General features: G+C 38.9%; 1 protein-coding gene across 1 annotated transcript in view; it reads right to left on the bottom strand.

Moving 5' to 3' along the window:
• Nucleotides 1-7,329: 7,329 nt before the first annotated feature.
• KCNH8 (potassium voltage-gated channel subfamily H member 8) overlaps nucleotides 7,330-21,118 on the bottom strand; it is a 726,151-nt gene continuing 712,362 nt past the window's right edge. Inside the window, exon 16 of the mRNA XM_040433027.1 lies at nucleotides 7,330-8,055. Coding sequence (XP_040288961.1) covers nucleotides 7,330-8,055 — 726 coding nt within the window. The remainder of the gene's footprint in view (nucleotides 8,056-21,118) is intronic.

Below are 21,118 nucleotides of genomic sequence, written 5' to 3'. Positions count from 1 at the left end.
ATTTACAGCAAGAAATGTGTTTCAATTAATATATATGTTCGCTTTTCAGAATAAATTAACCTATATGCAGTGTTAGTTTTCAATTCATTATGTTTTAGCATCAGCAATTTGTCAAAGGAACCCTCTAAATCAAAGGTAATACACTGTGTATATACTTGGTACAGGGCCTGTGGTATGAGGAATGAATTCTCTATTTAGTGTTTTTATAATCAATGCACCTCCCCTTTACACAATGTATCAGTATAGCCTGGAAGGTTTCTTTAAATTGACCGTTCTTTTTAAACAAAGCCATGGGCATGAATACTCAACAACTATCCCTTAATAACATTTAATCACTGATTTCATATGAACCCCATGTATTTAGCAATTCTGTAATTGTGCCATGTGTCATTTACAATAGGTAATGTCATTTTACAAGCTGCATTTACAGAAAGTGACCCCAGTAAATATGTTGAAAGTGTACAAACCATGTACAGGAAGACAATCATTGATTTCTCTTGGATTAATGTAAACATTACATGTTCATAAAGAGTGAACAAATAGTTCTCATGTTAAAAAAGTCATCATAGTAATCTGCAGTCAGGGAACTTCCTACAGCATTCATTATTGCAATATGCTATTGACCCTTAAGGCTGCAAAATATGGTTAAAAACAATACAGATACAAAACTTGTGAATTCTGCCAAAGTAAATGAATCATTTAGAAAAATAAAAGTGGAAAACATTTACTGTTTACATTGATATTGCCTCTCTACACCTAGCATGTTGTTACAATACCATGAATTGACTGTTTGTTCTGTGCTATTTACGGTTCTTTTTGTATGCTTCACACCATTGCTTGTGTTCAAATTCCTAACAAAAAAGTTATATAAAATCTTGTAGTATTTACACACAAATAAAAGATACAAACAGCCTTAAATAACAATGCCATCACATTATTCCTTATTAATAACATAGTGAGAAGATGGTAGTTAGTATACAAAGGACAACATAGCCTCTGAGCATACAGTTATATATATTGGAAAATGTAACCGACATTGTGGATACATAGGTGAGGGAACAAAAATCATATGGTTTACTCACCTCCCCTCTTTGCTACATGCTGCTTATCCAATTACACAAGAACTTCCTGGCTTGCCCCATGAACAGCTATAGTTTGTATATAGAAATCTTTTTTATTTTGTCTTTGAGACAATTTAGTCTACTTTCACACCAGTATTTTTGCTGGATTTCTCATGGATCAGCACAGCAGAAACACTTGCGTCATGATATTGTATTATCTTTAAAAAACGGATCCGTTTTCTCTGACACAATAGAGACTTACATTGACTTACACTGTGTGTCAGGACGGATCTGTCTTGCCCCACACCACATCGCAGACAGAAAAACGCTGCTTGCAGTGTTATTCTGTCCGCAACGGGGAAACAACCAAATGGAACGGAATGCATTCCATTTTGTTCAGTTCAGTTTTTTTTCCCATTGACAATGAATGGGGTCAAAACGGAAGCATTTTCCCCCGGCTATTGAGATCCTATGAAGGATCTCAATAGCGGAAAGGGAAAGCGCAGATGTGAAAGTAGCTTTAGGTGCCCCTGGTTTATTATACAAATTAGACCTTTTCCAAAAATAAATAAAAGACTTTCCTCTAGTGTTACCAGATGTACTACAAGGTGCCATTTTCCCAGAAGAGCCTTGCATTGCCTGTAAGACTCCTCGTATCTACTAGGTGCTCTCCACAAAAAAAAAAGTGTCCACTGGATCCTGAGAAAAGCTTCTCACTCAGTTCAGCTAGTTTCGTCTTCTTTGCCCTGATGAGTGACAATCACTCCAAAATAGCTGTCTATAGATGAGGTGCTAGTTTAGATATAATCCTAAATTATATTTCCAGGCTTGTTTTAAAAGGTCAAACATTTTCTAGGATAACTAGGCTTACATATGGAAACATAGAAGGTTGTCGGCAGAAAAAGACCACCTGGTCCATCTAGTCAACCCTTTATTTATTTATTTTTGTTATCTTAGGCTACTTTCACACTAGCGTTGTTTAAATCACCACAACTGCCCGCCGGATCCGGAAAAACGTGTGAAAACAGATTACATTTGAATCCTGATCAGGATTTTGATCACAATGAAAAAATGCATTGGAAAAAATGGATCCGCCATTTATGGACTTTTTTCACATTTTTGGGGTTTAACATGCAAAAGCCGGATCCGGTTTGACTGAACACACGGCGCCGGATCCGGCGTTAATGCAAGTCAATGGGAAAAAGACCGGGTCCGGCGTTCAGTCAAAGTGTTCAGGATTTTTGGCCGGAGGTAAAAATACAACATGCTACGGTTTTCTGAAAAGCCTGATCAGTCAAAAAGACTGAACTGAAGACATCCTGATGGATTACTCTCCATTCAGAATGCATTAGGATAAAACTGATCAGTTCTTTTCCGGATTTGAGCCCCTAGGACGGAACTCAGCGCCAGAAAAGAAAAACGCTAGTGTGAAAGTACCCTTAGGAGAAACATGTGTTTATCCCAGGCATGTTTAAATTCACTTACTGTAGATTTCCCAACCATATCTGCTGGAAGTCTGTTCCAAGCTTCAACCACTCTTAGTAAAATAATATTTCCTGCCATTGCTCCTGATCTTACCCCCAGCTAATTTCAGATTGTGCCTCTTGGTGGTACTAGAAGCACAGCTTTCATTTCTTTTTGGAAAGAGAGTGAATTTCCATACTTTTTCCCAGAGGAGCATCGTATAGTCTATAAGACTACTCATCCCTACAAGGCGCTCGCCACAAGGAGACATAATATCCCCAACATGCTGCTTTATTAAGACTATATTTTTGCTATATAAAATATTAGAGGCAAAAATCTGGGTCACTTTTTGCCATCTGTTACTTAAAGGGGTATTTCTCCCTTGGATATTTATGGCAAATCCAATGGATATACCATAACTTCATGATATATGCAAGTTTCAAGTTTGGAACCCAGGTCAATGTAAAGAACAGGGCTTACAGGCATACAAGCGCAAAAAAAGTGTCTGGCTACTCATGCATGTGGCTATCTTCATTCACTTCTATGGACATCAGTTATTGTGAACCAAAACCAGGAGAGGGGCCTACACAGAGATCAGGTATAATCAAAAGCTCCGCACCTCTTGTTTCTGACCCACACCTGGTTTTGAATCATAATCTCTGATGGAGATCATTGATCAAACACTGACTGTGTGAATTAAGGACTCCTGCACACAACCGTTTTATTTTTTTCCGTTTATGGGCCGTTTTTTTGCGTTCCGTATACTGTCCGTATAAGGAACCATTCATTTCAATGGTTCCACAAAAAAAACCGCAATGTACTCCGTATGCATTACGTTTCCGTATTTCCGTTGAAAGATAGAACCTGTCCTATTATTGCCCGCAAATCACGTTCCGTGGCTCCATTCAAATCAATGAGTCCGCAAAAAAAAGAAACACATACGGAAATGCATCCATATGTCTTCTGTATCTGTTCCGTTTTTTGCGGAACCATCTATTGAAAATGTTATGCCCAGCCCAATTTTTTCTATGTAATTACTGTATACTGTATATGTCAAATGGAAAAACGGAAAAAACAGAAACGGAAACACAACAGTAACAAAAAACGGAACAACGGTTCCGTGAAAAACGGACCGCAAAAGACTGAAAAAGCCATACAGTCGTGTGAAAGAGGCCTAAGTCTGTGGGCTCAGCTATTTTTGTACACCTCATATTATTGTTTTATTACCCACAAGTCACAAAAGATGCTGAAAGTGGTCTCCGTTCACATCTATGCATCTTTGGGCACGTCGGATTATGTTGGCTGATACTGCTCGCAGCTCTTCAACAGTGATGCTGCGGATAGTCTTTGTGATATTTTCCTTGAGGTCATCATGGGATGTGAATTGTTAGCACACACTTTCTGTTTTAACCCTTTCACGCCCAACACCCGCCGCTAATGTCCACAACTGGCAGTAATTCCGATCACGGACGTTTAAACACTCAGATCTGAGCGTGCTGAAACCGAAAGTGCGTGCTTTCGGTTGCGCTCCGGCTCCCCCGTGTGGCAACCGGAGGAGTCGGAGCGTGTGTGCAGCAGTCCCTGTCTTTGTGAATGACAGGAGGCTGCTGCATAGTTTTTTCTATGAAGCCCTTGCCTGTAAAAGGGCTCCATAGGAAACTAGTAAAATCATCATAGATTCCAATGCAAGTGTATTGGAATCTATGATAATAACAATCAGATGATTGATTTTTATAATTCCCTATGGGAACTATAAAAAAAGTGCAAAAAAAAAAGTTTTAAAACATAAAAATTCAAATCACCCCCCTTTTCCCAAAATAAAAATAAAAGAACTAAAAAAATTAAAAAAATACACATCATGGGTGTCACAATGTGCGAAAACGCCCATAGTATAAAAATATAGAAATATATTCCCCAAACGGCAAACAGCAAAACGGAAAAAAGCATCCAAATGGCCGATTCGCCATTTTTGGTCGCCTCATTTTCTACAAAAAAATTTCATAAAAAGTGATCAAAAAGTCATACACACCCCAGAATTGTGAAGTTCAGAAAAGTTCAGATCGCCCCACAAAAAATGAGCCACCATACAGCTCCATAAACATAATTGCAAAAAAGTTATAGGGGTCAAAATATGCAGACAAAAAAATTAAACAGATTTTTTCCGACTTTTAATTTTTTTTTATCACTATCAAAACGCAAGAAAAACTATACATATAAGATATCGCCAGATTTATACTAACCTGTAGAATAAAAGTAACTGGTCAGTTTTATCGCACATCGAACGTCGAAAACCCGTAAAACTGTGGTGGAATTGCTTTTTTTTTTTTTGCAATTTCACCCCATTTGGAATTTTTTTCCCACTTCCCACAACATGATATGCAATATTAAATGGTGGCGTTGGAAATTACAACTTATATTACAGACTAATAAAAAAATTATGGCTCTGGGAAGGCAGGAAGCGCAAAATGAAAACGCAAAAAAAAAAAAAAAAATTCTGGGGAACGTGGTGGCCATAACCCCTTGCTCACAGTTCGCTCCTCCATAAAGTGTCTCCAGTGAGTTCCGTGAGGTGCGGCATGTTGTCCCATCTTGTTGGAAAAAGCAGGAATAGTTTTTTCTGCAGCATCACTGTTGAAGAGTTGCGAGCAGTATCAGCCAATATAATCTGATGTGCCCAAAGATGCATAGATGTGAATTGGGACCACATTCAGCATCTTTTGTGACTTGTGGGTAATTAGAAAAAAAATCCACTGCTGGGGGCAGGCTACTTTTTCATAGGTCACCCTGTAGAATAGGGTCCTAAACAGAGAAACCTGCTCATAGAGGGGGACTTCATAGAAGGGGGCCCACAAGCTCAGGATACCCTCCATATGCCATTATTAAAAGCCTTCATCCATTTACTGCAGGGTAAATGTATACCTAGACATGGCTGCTTTTCATGAAAGAGAAGCAGGACGGCTGGCTATTAACTGATTGCCATCCAGACCTCCAAAAAATTAGTCTTCATGTATCTTTATAATTTATTTAGGAGTTTTTAGGTATTAGCTGTCAGCAGTATATACTCCATGCAATAGAATTACAGCTATATAAGTCTGGTGGTTAAATATGATAAATTAAAGCTCATTGGAAATATAACCACAGTATGGATGCAGTCACAGTCTACTCTTTCTGTTTTTTTTTCTCGGATTCTTGGACTGTGAACCTACATCTACATTTGTTTGGGGTGTAGTGTGGACTTTGGTTTTTGTGGACTAAATATGAAGATCAGATTGCTGTGCATGTAACTAGCAGACATGATAAAAAGGAGCAAGGGAAGTAAATTTGGTGGCCTAAAATTAAAGCTATAGGTAGCTAAAATGGTGACATCCATTTATTTCACAAAATCCAGACATTGAACTTTATTAGTCTTTGGTTAAACATTTTATTTTCCTTTTTTTGTGTTTCTAATATTTAACAAAAAAAAAGAAAAGAAAAAAGGTGACACTACACAGCCTGGTGACAACATTTTCTAAAAGGTACCATTAAAACCAAAGTAGAGAGGACTAGAAATATAACTGGTCGGATATGAAAATGGCTAAACTGCAAGTAAGATATTTTTTCCTTCTGATATTGGTTATGTATATATAGTTTTTTCCTTTCTTTATACAGTAAGACTCTGTACACTCTAAAACAGAGCCATGACAACTACTGGACTCCTTGGAGAATGGTTCCTTATAATGGGGTCTGCCTTGTTCCTATGGAGGTTCCAGAATTTATGAACGCTACAAAAACACTGCAGACTACACTTTTCTTGCATTAGAAATAGTATAAACCTTCAATTGAATGCCAATGATGCATGTATCTCATCTTACTTTTAAATCCTAACCATTAACAACCTAAAGGACATGGATTCAATGAAAAAAAAAAAAAATATAATAATAATGTTTTTTAACGTGGTCAAATATGGTAACATTCTCATTTAATGAATGTATGAAACTAATTTTTAATACTATGTTTTAATATCGGAATCAGATTTGCTTGGCATCTTATATACTGTATATATTTATTAAACGATCAGTTCCATACATTCATCCACCTTACATGCAACATGAGATATTATATTAAGTATATACATGTTTTTTTCTGAATAATAAATGAATTCAATATGCATAAGAATTGTGCATTTTTTTTTTTAAAACGGCAAGCTTTTACCAAAAAAAGACATTTAGTTATATAAATATTGGAGATACTTTAAATACATATTTCATACCAAGAATATAAAAATAGCATTTTTATATGATAAATAAATTAAGAGATTTCCTTAAAATGACAAATAACGTGCAACAACTAATCATCTACCAATTCTATTTGGTTGATTGTCTAGGAGATGACATGCAGCGAAAATTGTCCCTATGCCGTCTCTGAACTGACAAATAGACGGCAGGAGTCATGGTTACCTGAAGTAAGCATTGACAGTGCTATTGTTTGCAAATGACAGTCAGGCCCTCAAGAAAGAGTGTTTGCTTTGTGATACAATAACTCCCTGTGACATTTGTGGTCTTGTGTTCTTTTGTTTAGGACTCCCAGCTGCTTTTGACCCTTTGGGTCTTCAGTCTGTAACAAAAAAAGTCTGGCTTATAGACCCACATCTTACATAAGTAACAGACGCACACCCGCTACACTTGTAGATAAATATGGTGAGTTACTGTGCTTTTTTTGTATTAAGTTCTCAATAAAAGCATTTTTCAACAATATTTCTTTGCTATTTCATGCATGGATCGTTACCATGTCGCTGCTCCTGTTGAATATCGATTATTAGTTATCACTATACATTTATGGCTTTGTCATCTTTAAACTCTATTGTACTTGTAACAACGTCACTTGGGTAATCCTCTGTTGACTGTCCGTGCGACGGTACAGTTGTCCCTTCTACATCCCAGGATCCTGGTAGGTTTTCAAGGCTTAGTGAACTAATCGCTCCTTGGCTGAATCCTTCTTCAGATCTACTGGGCAGCACCAGCTGCAGAGAAGTGTCAGAGGATGAACATATGGATGGAGAAAGAGTTGCAGATATAGACTGCAGAGGAGTTAATGTAGTATCCGAATGAGGAGATGTGCACTTTAAATATGGCAAATGCTCTGCCTGAATAACTTGGTAATGTGAAGGAGAATATCCAAGGCCTGAAGTATAATAATATTCGCCTTCTAATGTATTGTCTACATTGGATACATTTCTCAGGGGGCTGCTTCCTACACTTGCAGAGTCAATATTCCACAGGTCAGATACAACTGTACCCTGGCATAGTTGTGTTGGGGTTCCAACTAAGGTTTCACCCTGTCTTTCCATGCACTGTTGATTTGTCGTCCATGTCATTCGAGTCTGCATCTGATCAGTTGGGGAACCTATTGTAGTTCCCATTGCTTCCAGCACCGTGCCATATGTCGAATAGTATCCAACTGGTCGTTGCACTGCTAGGAGGTTTTCTAAAATATTCATGACAATCTTCATATCTTTGCTTAACTGAGAAACTTCGTGGGTTAAGGTGCTTACCTAGAACAAAGATATATCACACATTTAGCAAATAGAGGCATTTCATTTTCTATGCACTAAATACATGTCTTATAGCATGGAAGTGAGAATCCTTTATCCTGGCTTTCTATACATTCATCATTACGAGAAGATATTCTGGTTGGTTTATGACATGAAATGTAAATGAAACATCTTTCACTCACTGATGTGCTTAGTTTACTGCAGAAAGAATTAGGCCATAACATTTGTAGGTGTCAATTCTAATGCTCTACAGGGCCATAATTAGCATTCAGTGAATCGAAGTTAACAAAGAGGACTTCGATCTGAATTTCAGAAACAATTCTAATCATCATGGAGTTGAATTTCGTAACAAATCAATTTTTCCTGAAATGGCGGTAAAAAACAAACAAAAAAAACAAACATACTCGATTTATTTGCTCAAGAGGACTGTCACGGCCATCTTGATTGAAGAAAACGCGGCAAATCACTGATGACGTCACCGTGCCTGGCCATCGTGATGACGTGGTGACCTCACACGCCAGCACGCGCAAGATTTGCCACATTTTTTTTCAATCAAGATGACCGCGACGGCCTCTTCGCAAGCAGATAGATGAGGGGAGTATGCATATTTTTTTTGTTTTTAACCCCTGAAAGGCCTGAATGTGACTGTCAGATCTGAGGGGTTCAATGGCAGGGGGCGGTGCTGTCATTTTGCCCACAACATACAATGGAATGCGATTCGTGATGAAATAATTTGTAACATTTCGAATTTCTTTGTGAACTTTGGCGAAACAGCCAAATCGAATTTTTTATAAATGAGCTCATCTGTAGCCATAATATATATTGACTATAAAATAAGACCACTGACTATGTACTACGTCAAGGGGTCATATTTATTTCCCTACCACTTATTATGAAGTTCTTGCTTTCATTAGTTTGGCATGTGCTTATAGATGAGTTTGAAGGATGGCATAAAGACAGACTGGTATTACTATCTGGGGCTATATTATATAGCTAACACAAGTACTGGCACATTTATCAAGGTGACCAGCACATTACACTGCAATCCAAGTACAAAATGATCAGATGGCTGTCATAAGAGATATTGCTATACGTTGTTTTCTTTGACACTTAAAGAAAAGTGTTGCCTCATATATTGAAATTATATAAGATATCAAATATTGTTTTACGCAGTATTATTTAAAAAGTAACTCACTTTTTTGTCTGTCCAACAATTTTATAAATGCTATAAGTATTCTCTCACTCTCTAGCTAAATCTGGCCATATGCATTAGATCAGAATTGGCTGACGCTGCTGATTTTGATGTGTCAGTCAACATCTAACCTACATGCCTAATTCTTTGTACCCCTAGACAATAAATCACTTTCATGATGGCATGTATGATGAAATGCATGGCAGGGTTTACCTCTTCTTTACTGAATTAACAGCTGATCTAAGCATGCATGGCAGAAGGGACAGCTGGTAGAATAACATTAAGCTCAGGTGCATGGCTATGTTTAATGAACTTGTGGATTTCCTAAGATTTCTAATCTAAGTATTAAATAGGTAATACATTACATAGTGATTCATACATTACAGTAGAGATGTGTCCTCCCTTATGTTTCATGGCTCAATATATATATGATGTAAGATGACTAGCTTTTTCTTAAACCCCCCCCCAAAAAAAAACAAAAAACAAAAAAACATAATTTTCGATATGGTATCACAAGATGTCTGTCCAACATATGTCTGTGTGGACACCCAGTGGTAGTGATGTGAATTGCAGCCTGTTAGGGATTTTGCCAGCTTGTTGTAATATTGTATTAAATTTGTTCTGTGAGAAGGTTTAGAAAATATTAAACTGGACACATCTGTAGTTTTGAAGATAAAAGCTGATTATCTAATGCATTCTTCTCTAATAAAGCAAACACTCGATTGAATACGCATTATATATATATATTTTTTTTTTTAGGTCGCTCCACTGCCACTAGCCCAGTGGAAATAAATACAGCAATTTGTAAAGAATGATGTTGCACTGCCATGACAGCATATCCTCATTACGAACATAAACTCAGCTGTCAGATTCATAGATAATGTGACAGGTACATTATTTACTGACATTCAAAGCTACAAATTCCACCAATTAGTCAGAATTATAAAATTGCTTAGTTATCTGATTTTTGATGCACATTTGACAGTTGAACAAAAAATGTGGTTCCAATGTGGTTTTATTTTAATATGATTAGACAGTTATATTCATACTAAGGGGGGAATTTGTTTAGACTGGCATTCCCAGTCTTAAGAAAACTTGCTGGCATATAATGCATGAACATTATTAAGAGGCGCAGGCCTGTTCAAAATGTTGTCACATCCATGAGAGGACAAGGAGCTGTTGTTGATTTCAGAGGTAATATGCACCAGTTTTCTGGTGCACATATTGGAGAATGTAAAACTGGCATGCCAGTTTTCTGGCAAAGAAAACATGCTAATATTGGTGCAAGTCCCATTATAGCACACACATGCATATTAATATCCCTACAAAAAGACATGCATGTACATCACAGGTAAACCAGAATGCACATACATGGAAAGCATACATGTCTGTGGATAGACACACACACAGATCAAAACTCTCCTTCATGCACCCCTAGTGTCGAGCACATAATAAAAGTTCATTATAACTGGTGTTGAGCTAAACAAAACATAATTCGGTCCAAAGTTTTGGAAAACTCCTCACACTTCATGGTAAAGAATCAAGTCTACCTAAAATGACGCTGCACATGTTACAAAGTGAAAGTAAGACGCTCAGGAACGCTAGATCACCCAGATTGCCGTGAAGCCAGCCAATCCGCAGGTAGTCATAACCCTATAAAAGCCTCGTCTCGCTCGGTCTCCTGTGAGCTGAGCATAGGGAGAGACGTGGCAAGCGCTCATGCACTACACCTCAATGTGGGCAAACACCACATTAGGAATGCTCACAGATTCCCGGCATCCTCTCAAGAACTTCAATCTGGATACCTATCCTTTTAACGCCTGTTCCTTCTTCAGACAATGTGATTTCCAGGATGGTGGTGCTTCCTGCCACTCAGGCCTTGCCGCAAGTGACACCAGTCTTGAAGGAGAGAAGATTTTCTGAAGACCTGTCCTTCCTGCCACTTCAGCTGCAAATTGCTAAAGTATCCACCAAGTCTACTTCGCAATAGCGCTCCTCCGTTGGTAATAGTATAAAACAGATTTGGGTACAACCATGAGGAACTGTAATAGACTACAAAGTACAAAATGTGCCAAGCTAAATCTCACTCTTCGTTCCTAAATAATGCCAAAGCGAAGTAGATTTGCCTTTCAGGTTCCTGGGAAAGCTGGGTTACCACCATGTGGAACTGTAATGGAGTCTGCAGAATACTAAATTTACCAAGAAAAATCCCCTTTTTCACTCCTAAATAGTGCCACAGCTAGGCAGATTTGCCTTTCAGGATCCTGGAAAAGCTGGGTTACAACCATATGGAACTGTAATAGACTACAGAATACTAAAAACAAGATAATCTCCGCTCCCCACTCAAATATTTACAAATAACCCAGACAAACGGTTTGTAGTGATAGTCAGTGAGAGAAAATGCTTGTTCTGATAGCAATTTTCCCCATCTGTCAGAAATCTGTCATTTTCTAATGTCATTATCACTCCTGTGTTGTCTTGGCTATGTGCTTAGGGTCATTGTCTTGTTGGAAGGTGAACCTTAGATAGAAGCAGGGCAGCTGAGAAACAAGGAGAGAGGAGATAGGATCCGTGGCTATGCCTGCTAACCGAAGAGCAGGTGCACCTCAAAAGCGGCAAATACATTCATTTTGTTTCCCCATTTTCACAGAAATACTTTTTTTTGTGAGGTTCAAAATATTATTCAGCAGTATATATATATATATATATATATATATATAAATAAACATTAGTGCATTTAGTGGTGTGCTGCTACTTATTTGCTTTTCTACATAGTTACTATGGTAGCTTGCACCTGCTTTTAAATCAATTATCTCTGGAGGTGCTGTTCCTTTTTTTGATTATGTATATATATATATATATATATATATATATAAATACCGGAAAAACGAGCGGCACTCCGTAGGATATAGAAAAGTGAACCTTTAATAGCAGAGCCGAAACGTTGCACCTCTGGGTGATTAAAGGTTCACTTTTCTATATCCTACGGAGTGCCGCTCGTTTTTCCGGTATTTATACATTGGGGTAAGAAGCCTATTCCCCTTGGGACGTGCACCCTACTTTCTACAGTCATTTTCACCAGTGCCGCCATTTTTCTCGTACTATATATATATATATATATATATATATATATATATATACGTATATATATATATATATATATATATATACAGTACAGACCAAAAGTTTGGACACACCTTCTCATTCAAAGAGTTTTCTTTATTTTCATAACTATGAAAATTGTAGATTCACACTGAAGGCATCAAAACTATGAATTAACACATTTGGAATTATATACATAACAAACAAGTGTGAAACAACTGAAAATATGTAATATTCTAGGTTCTTCAAAGTAGCCACCTTTTGCTTTGATTACTGCTTTGCACACTCTTGGCATTCTCTTGATGAGCTTCAAGAGGTAGTACCCTGAAATGGTTTTCACTTCACAGGTGTGCCCTGTCAGGTTTAATAAGTGGGATTTCTTGCCTTATAAATGGGGTTGGGACCATCAGTGGCGTTGGGGAGAAGGTGGATACACAGCTGATAGTCCTACTGAATAGACTGTTAGAATTTGTATTATGGCAAGAAAAAAGCAGCTAAGTAAAGAAAAACGAGTGGCCATCATTACTTTAAGAAATTAAGGTCAGTCAGTCAGCCGAAAAATTGGGAAAACTTTGAAAGTAAGGGCTATTTGACCATGAAGGAGAGTGATGGGGTGCTGCGCCAGATGACCTGGCCTCCACAGTCACCGGACCTGAACCCAATCAAGATGGTTTGGGGTGAGCTGGACCGCAGAGTGAAGGCAAAAGGGCCAACAAGTGCTAAGCATCTCAGGGAACTCCTTCAAGACTGTTGGAAGACCATTTCAGGGGACTACCTCTTGAAGCTCATCAAGAGAATGCCAAAAGTGTGCAAAGCAGTAATCAAAGCAAAAGGTGACTACTTTGAAGAACCTAGAATATGACATATTTTCAGTTGTTTCACACTTGTTTGTTATGTATATAATTCCACATGTGTTAATTCATAGTTTTGATGCCTTCATAGTCAAAAAATGCTCAAAAAAAAAATAAAGGGAACACTTAAACAACACAATGTAACTCCAAGTCAATCACACTTCTGTGAAATCTGTCCACTTAGGAAGCAACACTGAGTGACAATCAATTTCACATGCTGTTGTGCAAATGGGATAGACAACAGGTGGAAATTATAGGCAATTAGCAAGACACCCCCAATAAAGGAGTGGTTCTGCAGGTGGTGACCACAGACCACTTCTCAGTTCCTATGCTTCCTGGCTGATGTTTTGGTCACTTTTGAATGCTGGCGGTGCTTTCACTCTAGTGGTAGCATGAGACGGAGTCTATAACCCACACAAGTGGCTCAGGTAGTGCAGCTTATCCAGGATGGCACATCAATGCGAGCTGTGGCAAGAAGGTTTGCTGTGTCTGTCAGCGTAGTGTCCAGAGCATGGAGGCGCTACCAGGAGACAGGCCAGTACATCAGGAGATGTAGAGGAGGCCGTAGGAGGGCAACAACCCAGCAGCAGGACCGCTACCTCCGCCTTTGTGCAAGGAGGAACAGGAGGAGCACTGCCAGAGCCCTGCAAAATTACCTCCAGCAGGCCACAAATGTGCATGTGTCTGCTCAAACGGTCAGAAACAGACTCCATGAGGGTGATATGAGGGCCCAACGTCCACAGCCCAACACCGTGCAGGACATTTGGCATTTGCCAGAGAACACCAAGATTGGCAAATTCGCCACTGGCGCCCTGTGCTCTTCACAGATGAAACCAGGTTCACACTGAGCACATGTGACAGACGTGACAGAGTCTGGAGACGCCGTGGAGAACGTTCTGCTGCCTGCAACATCCTCCAGCATGACCGGTTTGGCATTGGGTCAGTAATGGTGTGGGGTGGCATTTCTTTGGAGGGCCGCACAGCCCTCCATGTGCTCGCCAGAGGTAGCCTGACTGCCATTAGGTACCGAGATGAGATCCTCAGACCCCTTGTGAGACCATATGCTGGTGCGGTTGGCCCTGGGTTCCTCCTAATGCAAGACAATGCTAGACCTCATGTGGCTGGAGTGTGTCAGCAGTTCCTGCAAGACGAAGGCATTGATGCTATGGACTGGCCTGCCCGTTCCCCAGACCTGAATACAATTGAGCACATCTGGGACATCATGTCTCGCTCTATCCACCAACGTCACGTTGCACCACAGACTGTCCAGGAATTGGCAGATGCTTTAGTCCAGGTCTGGGAGGAGATCCCTCAGGAGACCGTCCGCCACCTCATCAGGAGCATGCACAGGCGTTGTAGGGAGGTCATACAGGCACGTGGAGGCCACACACACTACTGAGCCTCATTTTGACTCGTTTTAAGGACATTACATCAAAGTTGGATCAGCCTGTAGTGTGTTTTTCCACTTTAATTTTGAGTGTGACTCCAAATCCAGACCTCCATATTTTTTTGAGCAGTGTGTATATATATATATATATATATATATATAAGGAAACGGACAGCACTTCCAATAGAAAACCGTGATTTATTCAGCCACAGTGGCACAGTGAGGCAACGTTTCGGCTCGAATACAGAGCCTTTCTCAAGCAAACACGTGATTACTGCATCAATGCCCATGGTGTGACAGCAATCTACCTGTGTCTGTTAAGTTAAGCATCACGCCTCAATCGTCCATTTAAGTATTGATTACTACAAGTCACAAGGTATAGCAGCAATCTACCAGTGTGCATTAATGAGAGATTGAGCATCAAGCCTCAGTCATCCGTTTATATATTTTCAGTTTCCTCTCCATTGGAAGATAAATGTTTATTGGCATTATTAAATGTAGTTAAACCAGCATATATATGTGATTAAAACAAGACACAAGTTATAGCAGTAATCTACCAGTGTGTATTAACGAGAAATTGAGCATCAAGCCTCAGTCATCCGTTTATATATTTTCAGTTTCCACACGGTTGGAATACAATTTTTTATTGGCATTGTTAAATGTAGTTAAACCAGCATATATATATATATATGACACAAGGTATAGCAGCAATCTACCTCGGTGTATTAGCGAGAAATTGAGTATCAGGCCTTAATTGTCCGTTTACGTTAATTATATTTCCACATGGTTGCAATTTAAATGTTATTTTGGGACTTGTTCAATTAAATTAAACCAGCATATAGGTGCTCAAAACCAATACACAGGCCAACAGACAAAAGTATCTGTTTCCCTTTATTTCTGTGTTCACAAACACGTTTCCAATCAAGTTTTTTTTCAATGGGGATTGATTATTAGAGATGAGCGAAGTTTTGGAAAATTAAACTCGGCTGCAAATGGGAACAAGAGTTGAATTTCCCTCCTTTGCAGTGGCCTATTATCTATAGGAGCGTGAGAAAGGCGACAGTTTCCAGTGCACATAGACTAATTCAATTTAAAATCCTCCATAGGTTGTATTATACGCCCAAAATCCAGAGGAAATTCCCCCAAAATAGGGGCCGGGACTGTTGCTGCCCTAAATGCGGCTATGTTGATGCGGACTATGTCCATCTGCTTTGGAGTTGCACTAAAATAAGAAAATATTGGGACGAGGTTTTCTTTGCTTTACAACAGGAATCCCTAATGAAATATAACCCGGGGATATTGATAGTGATCTTCGGTGACTATGGTTCAGAAACGGAAGTCCCCCCCCAGATTAGACGGATTTGGATGAGAGGTCTGATGGTAGCGAAGGCTATATTGGTGAAGTACTGGGGCTCTGTCTCTCAGCCCTCTTTTAGGGAATGGGATCTATACCTTCAACAAATCAAAATCTATGAGGACATTGAAAGGAAGCGGAGAGTAGCACGCAGAGCCACGTAGATATCTTTATATCTTTAATGTTTGTATTATCTGTAGTATTTGAATGAATTGAGGGAAATGACAGCCAATGGGGGTGGGGGGGGGAGGGATAAAAGGATATTTATGTTTATGACTATTATATTATTTACAATGATCTGTTCTGAATCGGTCTTTGTACTAATTGTATGTCTTTTTCAAAATAAAAATATTTATTAAAAAAAAAAAAAAAAAACAACTCACCGAATTTTACCAAAAAATTAGCTTTGTGACAAATTACTTCGTCATGAAGCGCATTTTTTTGTAAGAAGCTGGTGCAATGACAGGGAATTGCGATAGCACCGCTCCCCATCATTGTACCCCTCGACGCCACGTTCATACATGATCGCGGCATCTGAGAGTGAAAACAGTGATTGGATTCCACTTTGTTGGATTCGATTTGCTCAACTCTATTAAATATTAAATATATTGATTATATTCAAACTAGCAGCATGTATACATGATTACTACACCAAATTAACAGAAGAAAAAAAATTAAATCATACTTAACGCCTCCGTTTACTCGCATCATACGCCATACATCACCATGCACGGTTTTTCGGCTGAGATCTTCAATCAGGATGGCTGTGGCTTGCCCGTCATGAGAAAATGGAGGAGGTAAGTATGATTTTTTTGTTTTTTTCACTACTACAGGTTAAATCAATTCGCTACCATGAAGCATGAGGAGATTTTGCGGCTAATCGAATTTATCCTGAAATTCGGATCGAATTCCATTTTGTTGGATTCGATTCGCTTAACTCTATTGATTATATTCGAACTAGTAGCATATATACGTGATTACTACACCAATATACAGGGCAGCACACAAAGATAACGAATTTAGGCCCAAATCCATTTTCGTATTTCACATGTTTTTAATCAAAAATATTTTTTTGGGAGGGGTTGTTGATTATATTCCACCTAGCAGTATATATAAGTGATTACTACACCAATAGACAGGGCAGCACACAAAGGTATCTGGGAGTGATACTGAATTTAGGCCCAAACAAATTTCCATATTTCACATTTTTAATCACATATATTTTTTTTGAGGCTGCAGACCCCAGGCATAGCCTTGTTGACGGTGGTAGTAGTAGTACCCCCGTAGCCACGCTATTGGTGTTGGGGGCAGCGACAGTGACAATCATGGAATAGCAGGGGAGGGGGGCCACATCAGAAGAGGAGGATGATGCCAGCAGCAATAAAGAGCAAAGGCTACATACCTCCCAAAGAAAAGCCAGCGCCACGTCTGATTTGGGATCTGGTGATGCCACTGACGCAATGGGTGGGTTAGGCCCAAAACGTGCCAGAGTTAAGCTCAGCTCAGCCGCTTCTACCCCTTGTAATGCTATTTTTGTCCTTGTTGTCTTCCTTTGTGGTACGTGCACTATACTGACCATTCCTCCTGAGTGTAGACACGAGTCATTATATGTGTATTATCCTATTGCTATCTATGTTTTGGGGCTTATGTGATTTTTTAATGTTTATATTAAAGGTTAAATTTTAGCTTTTTTTTGTTCGCTCAGTGATAGTTTCCACACAGTTGATTTAAAATTAAAAAATTCTGTCGATGCTTACAGATAAAAATAAAAGTAAAATTGGGGGTTGAGGGGTGGTTAAGTTTCTTTAAGGGATCATGCAACTGCAACTAATGCCTAAGGGTCAGTTTCCATGTACTCACTTTCCACACAAGTGGAAAGTTTGGGGGGGAAGGGGGATTAAATTTCATTAAGCAGCATATGTATGTAATTACTGTATGAATACAGAAATGTACTCAAATCCAGGCAGGCTGAATGCGATCAATAGACCTCTCCTTGCTGCCAGAGCCCCGTCTTGCCACTCTTGCTGTCCGTATGTCTGCCTACCTACCATCATGTTGTGTACAGCTGCTGCATGATGTGGCCTGCATCATGCCACTTTCCAACAATCACATGCTGTACGGCTGCTGCTCTGGCCTGTATAATGCCATTAATGCCACTTGCCAACCATCACGTTCCCCTTTGGTCATCAGTATCTGATCGGTAAGGGTCCAACACCTGGGATCCCCGCCAATCAGCTGTTTAAGAAGGCTTCTGTGAGCAATGCAGCCTTCTCTTCATTCACCAAGCACAGCACTGTAGACTGTATAGCGGCTGTGCTTGGTATCGCAGATCAGCCCCATTTACTATTATTGGGCTGAGATGTGCCTAGGCTACGTGACCAAAGAACATGGCATCACTTAGCCTAGGGAAAGCTGAGAGAAGACAGCTGCCTTTTCAAACAGCTGATTGTCAAGGGTTCCCGGGTGTTGGATAGATCTGTCATGGCTAACCTCTGTCACTCCAGCTGTGGTAAAACTATGACTCCCAACATATACACTTGTTTGGCTGTTCTCAGCCTGGGATAGATCATCAGTATTTAAGTCTCGGAAAACCCCTTAAACTATTGAATGATAAATGACATTTCTTGTCTCGTCTATTTCCACCCATATCACAAGGAGGATCCATTTCCTGTTTAAAGGATAGAATAATTTGTAGGTGTGAGTGGCTGTACTTGGCAATGGAACTCAGTACCATTCACTTCTGTTGATGGGCAGGGTTCTAAGATATCTTTTAAATCTATCAAATTCATATATTCACTGTACACAATGGAGGGAAAAATAATTGATGTCCCCTAGATGACAACTCCTTTTTCCTGGGGGGGAGGGGGTAATAATTTAATTTTGATATAAACTACAGATGTGTACACAGTATGTGTATAGGTGAAAACTATAGAGTACTACTAACAGATATGTTTTAGCAGATTGTTGCATTATAAAATGTTTAGTGGGTAATGTATTATTGGAAAAAAAAATGGAAAAATTGATTATTGCTCTTGGGAATAATGTGCAATATTATTAACAAAGACATGTTTAAAAAAATGTAATGTATGTAAAATGTATAAATTGCCTGAAACAAAAAGGTGTTTTTTAACTCGAATGAAATGCCTTTTATTTTTGTTTAATTCTGCTGATGAGTTTGCTGTTTTTCATTCACGAGTCACAACTATTTTCCACTAATGTGAGTAATGCAAGTCAGTTGTTTCACATTAGTTCTAATGGATTAAACTCTTCATATTCACATTTTATGCACTTTATTTAATGAATCAGACTTACAGTATTCTGACTAATGTGCTTAATGCGCCGTTCACCTGAAACAAATACTATAAACAAGTTTTGAGAAGGGAAATGCATGAAAAATAAATTTCATTCCTCTAGAATTACTAATCAACCACTGGAATCTTCCAGCTCGAACTAAAATAGGTAGGTGAACTGTGAAAGTGCCTCAGGCATATCATCTGGGGTATCAAAAAATAAAAGAGGAACCATGCTAACTTTTTTTGACTAGATGCCCAAGATAACTCATGATATTTTACCTAAATTGTAGGCTGTGTACACTGAAGGGCATGTACTGTACCAAGCTATTCACGGCAATATTGTAATCTCAAATTATTGGGGGGAGGTGGGTCTTAGTGGGAGGGGTCGATTTGCAACTAATGCGAACTTGCTCTTGCTTTGTGGTAACGAATCTACACATGTGAGGACTGAGGACATGGGGCAAGGAACTCTGGGTAGGCGGGATCACCAAGATTGACATGCTTGCATGCAGCCAATCAGCAGCCAGCCAGTCCTGTGATGTCACAGCCCTATAAATACGGCAGTAATTTTAGATTCTGCCATTTTACAGCTTTCAAAGTGCAGGGACAGACGTGTGAGGGCGATAGGGACAGAAATTGGAAAAAAATGTATGTTTAAAAAAAACCGAAAAAAGGATTTATAAGTGCAGGGAAAGGATAGTGAGGAGTCATTTCACAGCATCTTAGTGCAGAGAAAGATGTCAGAAGGTGCTAGGGACATTGACAGGAAAGTGATTTTCAAGTGCAGGGAAAGGATAGGGAGGAATCATTTCACAGCATCTTAGAGCAGGGAGAGATGTCAGAAGGTGCTAGGGACATTGATAGGAAAGTGATTTACAAGTGCAGGGAACAATTATTTGGGGATCCAAATAGTCATTCGACAGCTCTGTCATTCTACCTTTTTGTTATTGGGCTGCAAGTGTTATGTTGAAAAGCCTTTAGTGGCTTATATCTTAGTATCTTATTCAGTACAACAACAAAAATATATTCTCAGTTCACTTCTGCAGTGTTTTCTGTTGAAAGCGTATAGGGGCATATTACAGTAAAAAATGAAAATATATACGCACTGCACTGTTGTAGTTATTTCTGGTGAAAGTGTATAGGGGTGTATTTCAGTAAAAATATATATATATGCAGTGCACTGTTGCAGTTATCTCTGTTTAAAGCATATAGGGGCATATTACAGTAAAAAAGAAAAATATATATGCACTGCACTGTTGCAATTATTTTTGGCAAAAGCGTATAGGGGCATATTTCATTAAAAAAAGAAAAATATATACGCACTACACTGTTGCAGTTATTTCTGTTTAAAGCGTATAGGGGCGTATTACAGTCCAACAATAAAAATATATACACATTTCACTTCTGCAGTTATTTCTGTTGAAAGCATATTACAGCGTATTACAGTAAAAAAAGAAAAATATATACGCACTGCACTGTTGCAGTTATTTCTGGTGAAAGCGTATAGGGGCGTATTTTTAGACCAACAACAAAAATATATATACGCATTTCACTTCTGCAGTTATTTCTGTTGAAAGCTTATAGGGGCGTATTTCATTAAAAAAAGAAAAATATATGCGCACTGCACTGTTGCAGTTATTTCTAGTGAAAGCTTATAGGGGCGTATTTCAGAACTACAAGAAAAATATATACGCACTTCACTCTTTGTTTTCTAGTCAAAGCGTATAGTGGACTATTTCAGTCCAACAAGAAAAATATATACGCACTGCACTGTTGCAGTTATTTCTGTTTAAAGCGTATAGGGGCGTATTACAGTCCAACAAGAAAAATATATACACATTTCACTTCTGCAGTTATTTCTGTTGAAAGCATATAGGGGCGTAT

Source organism: Bufo bufo, chromosome 5, assembly GCF_905171765.1.
Source record: "Bufo bufo chromosome 5, aBufBuf1.1, whole genome shotgun sequence".
Taxonomy (NCBI): domain Eukaryota; kingdom Metazoa; phylum Chordata; class Amphibia; order Anura; family Bufonidae; genus Bufo; species Bufo bufo.
Note: the sequence above shows the minus strand (reverse complement) of the source record. Positions and strands in the feature narration are given on the sequence as shown.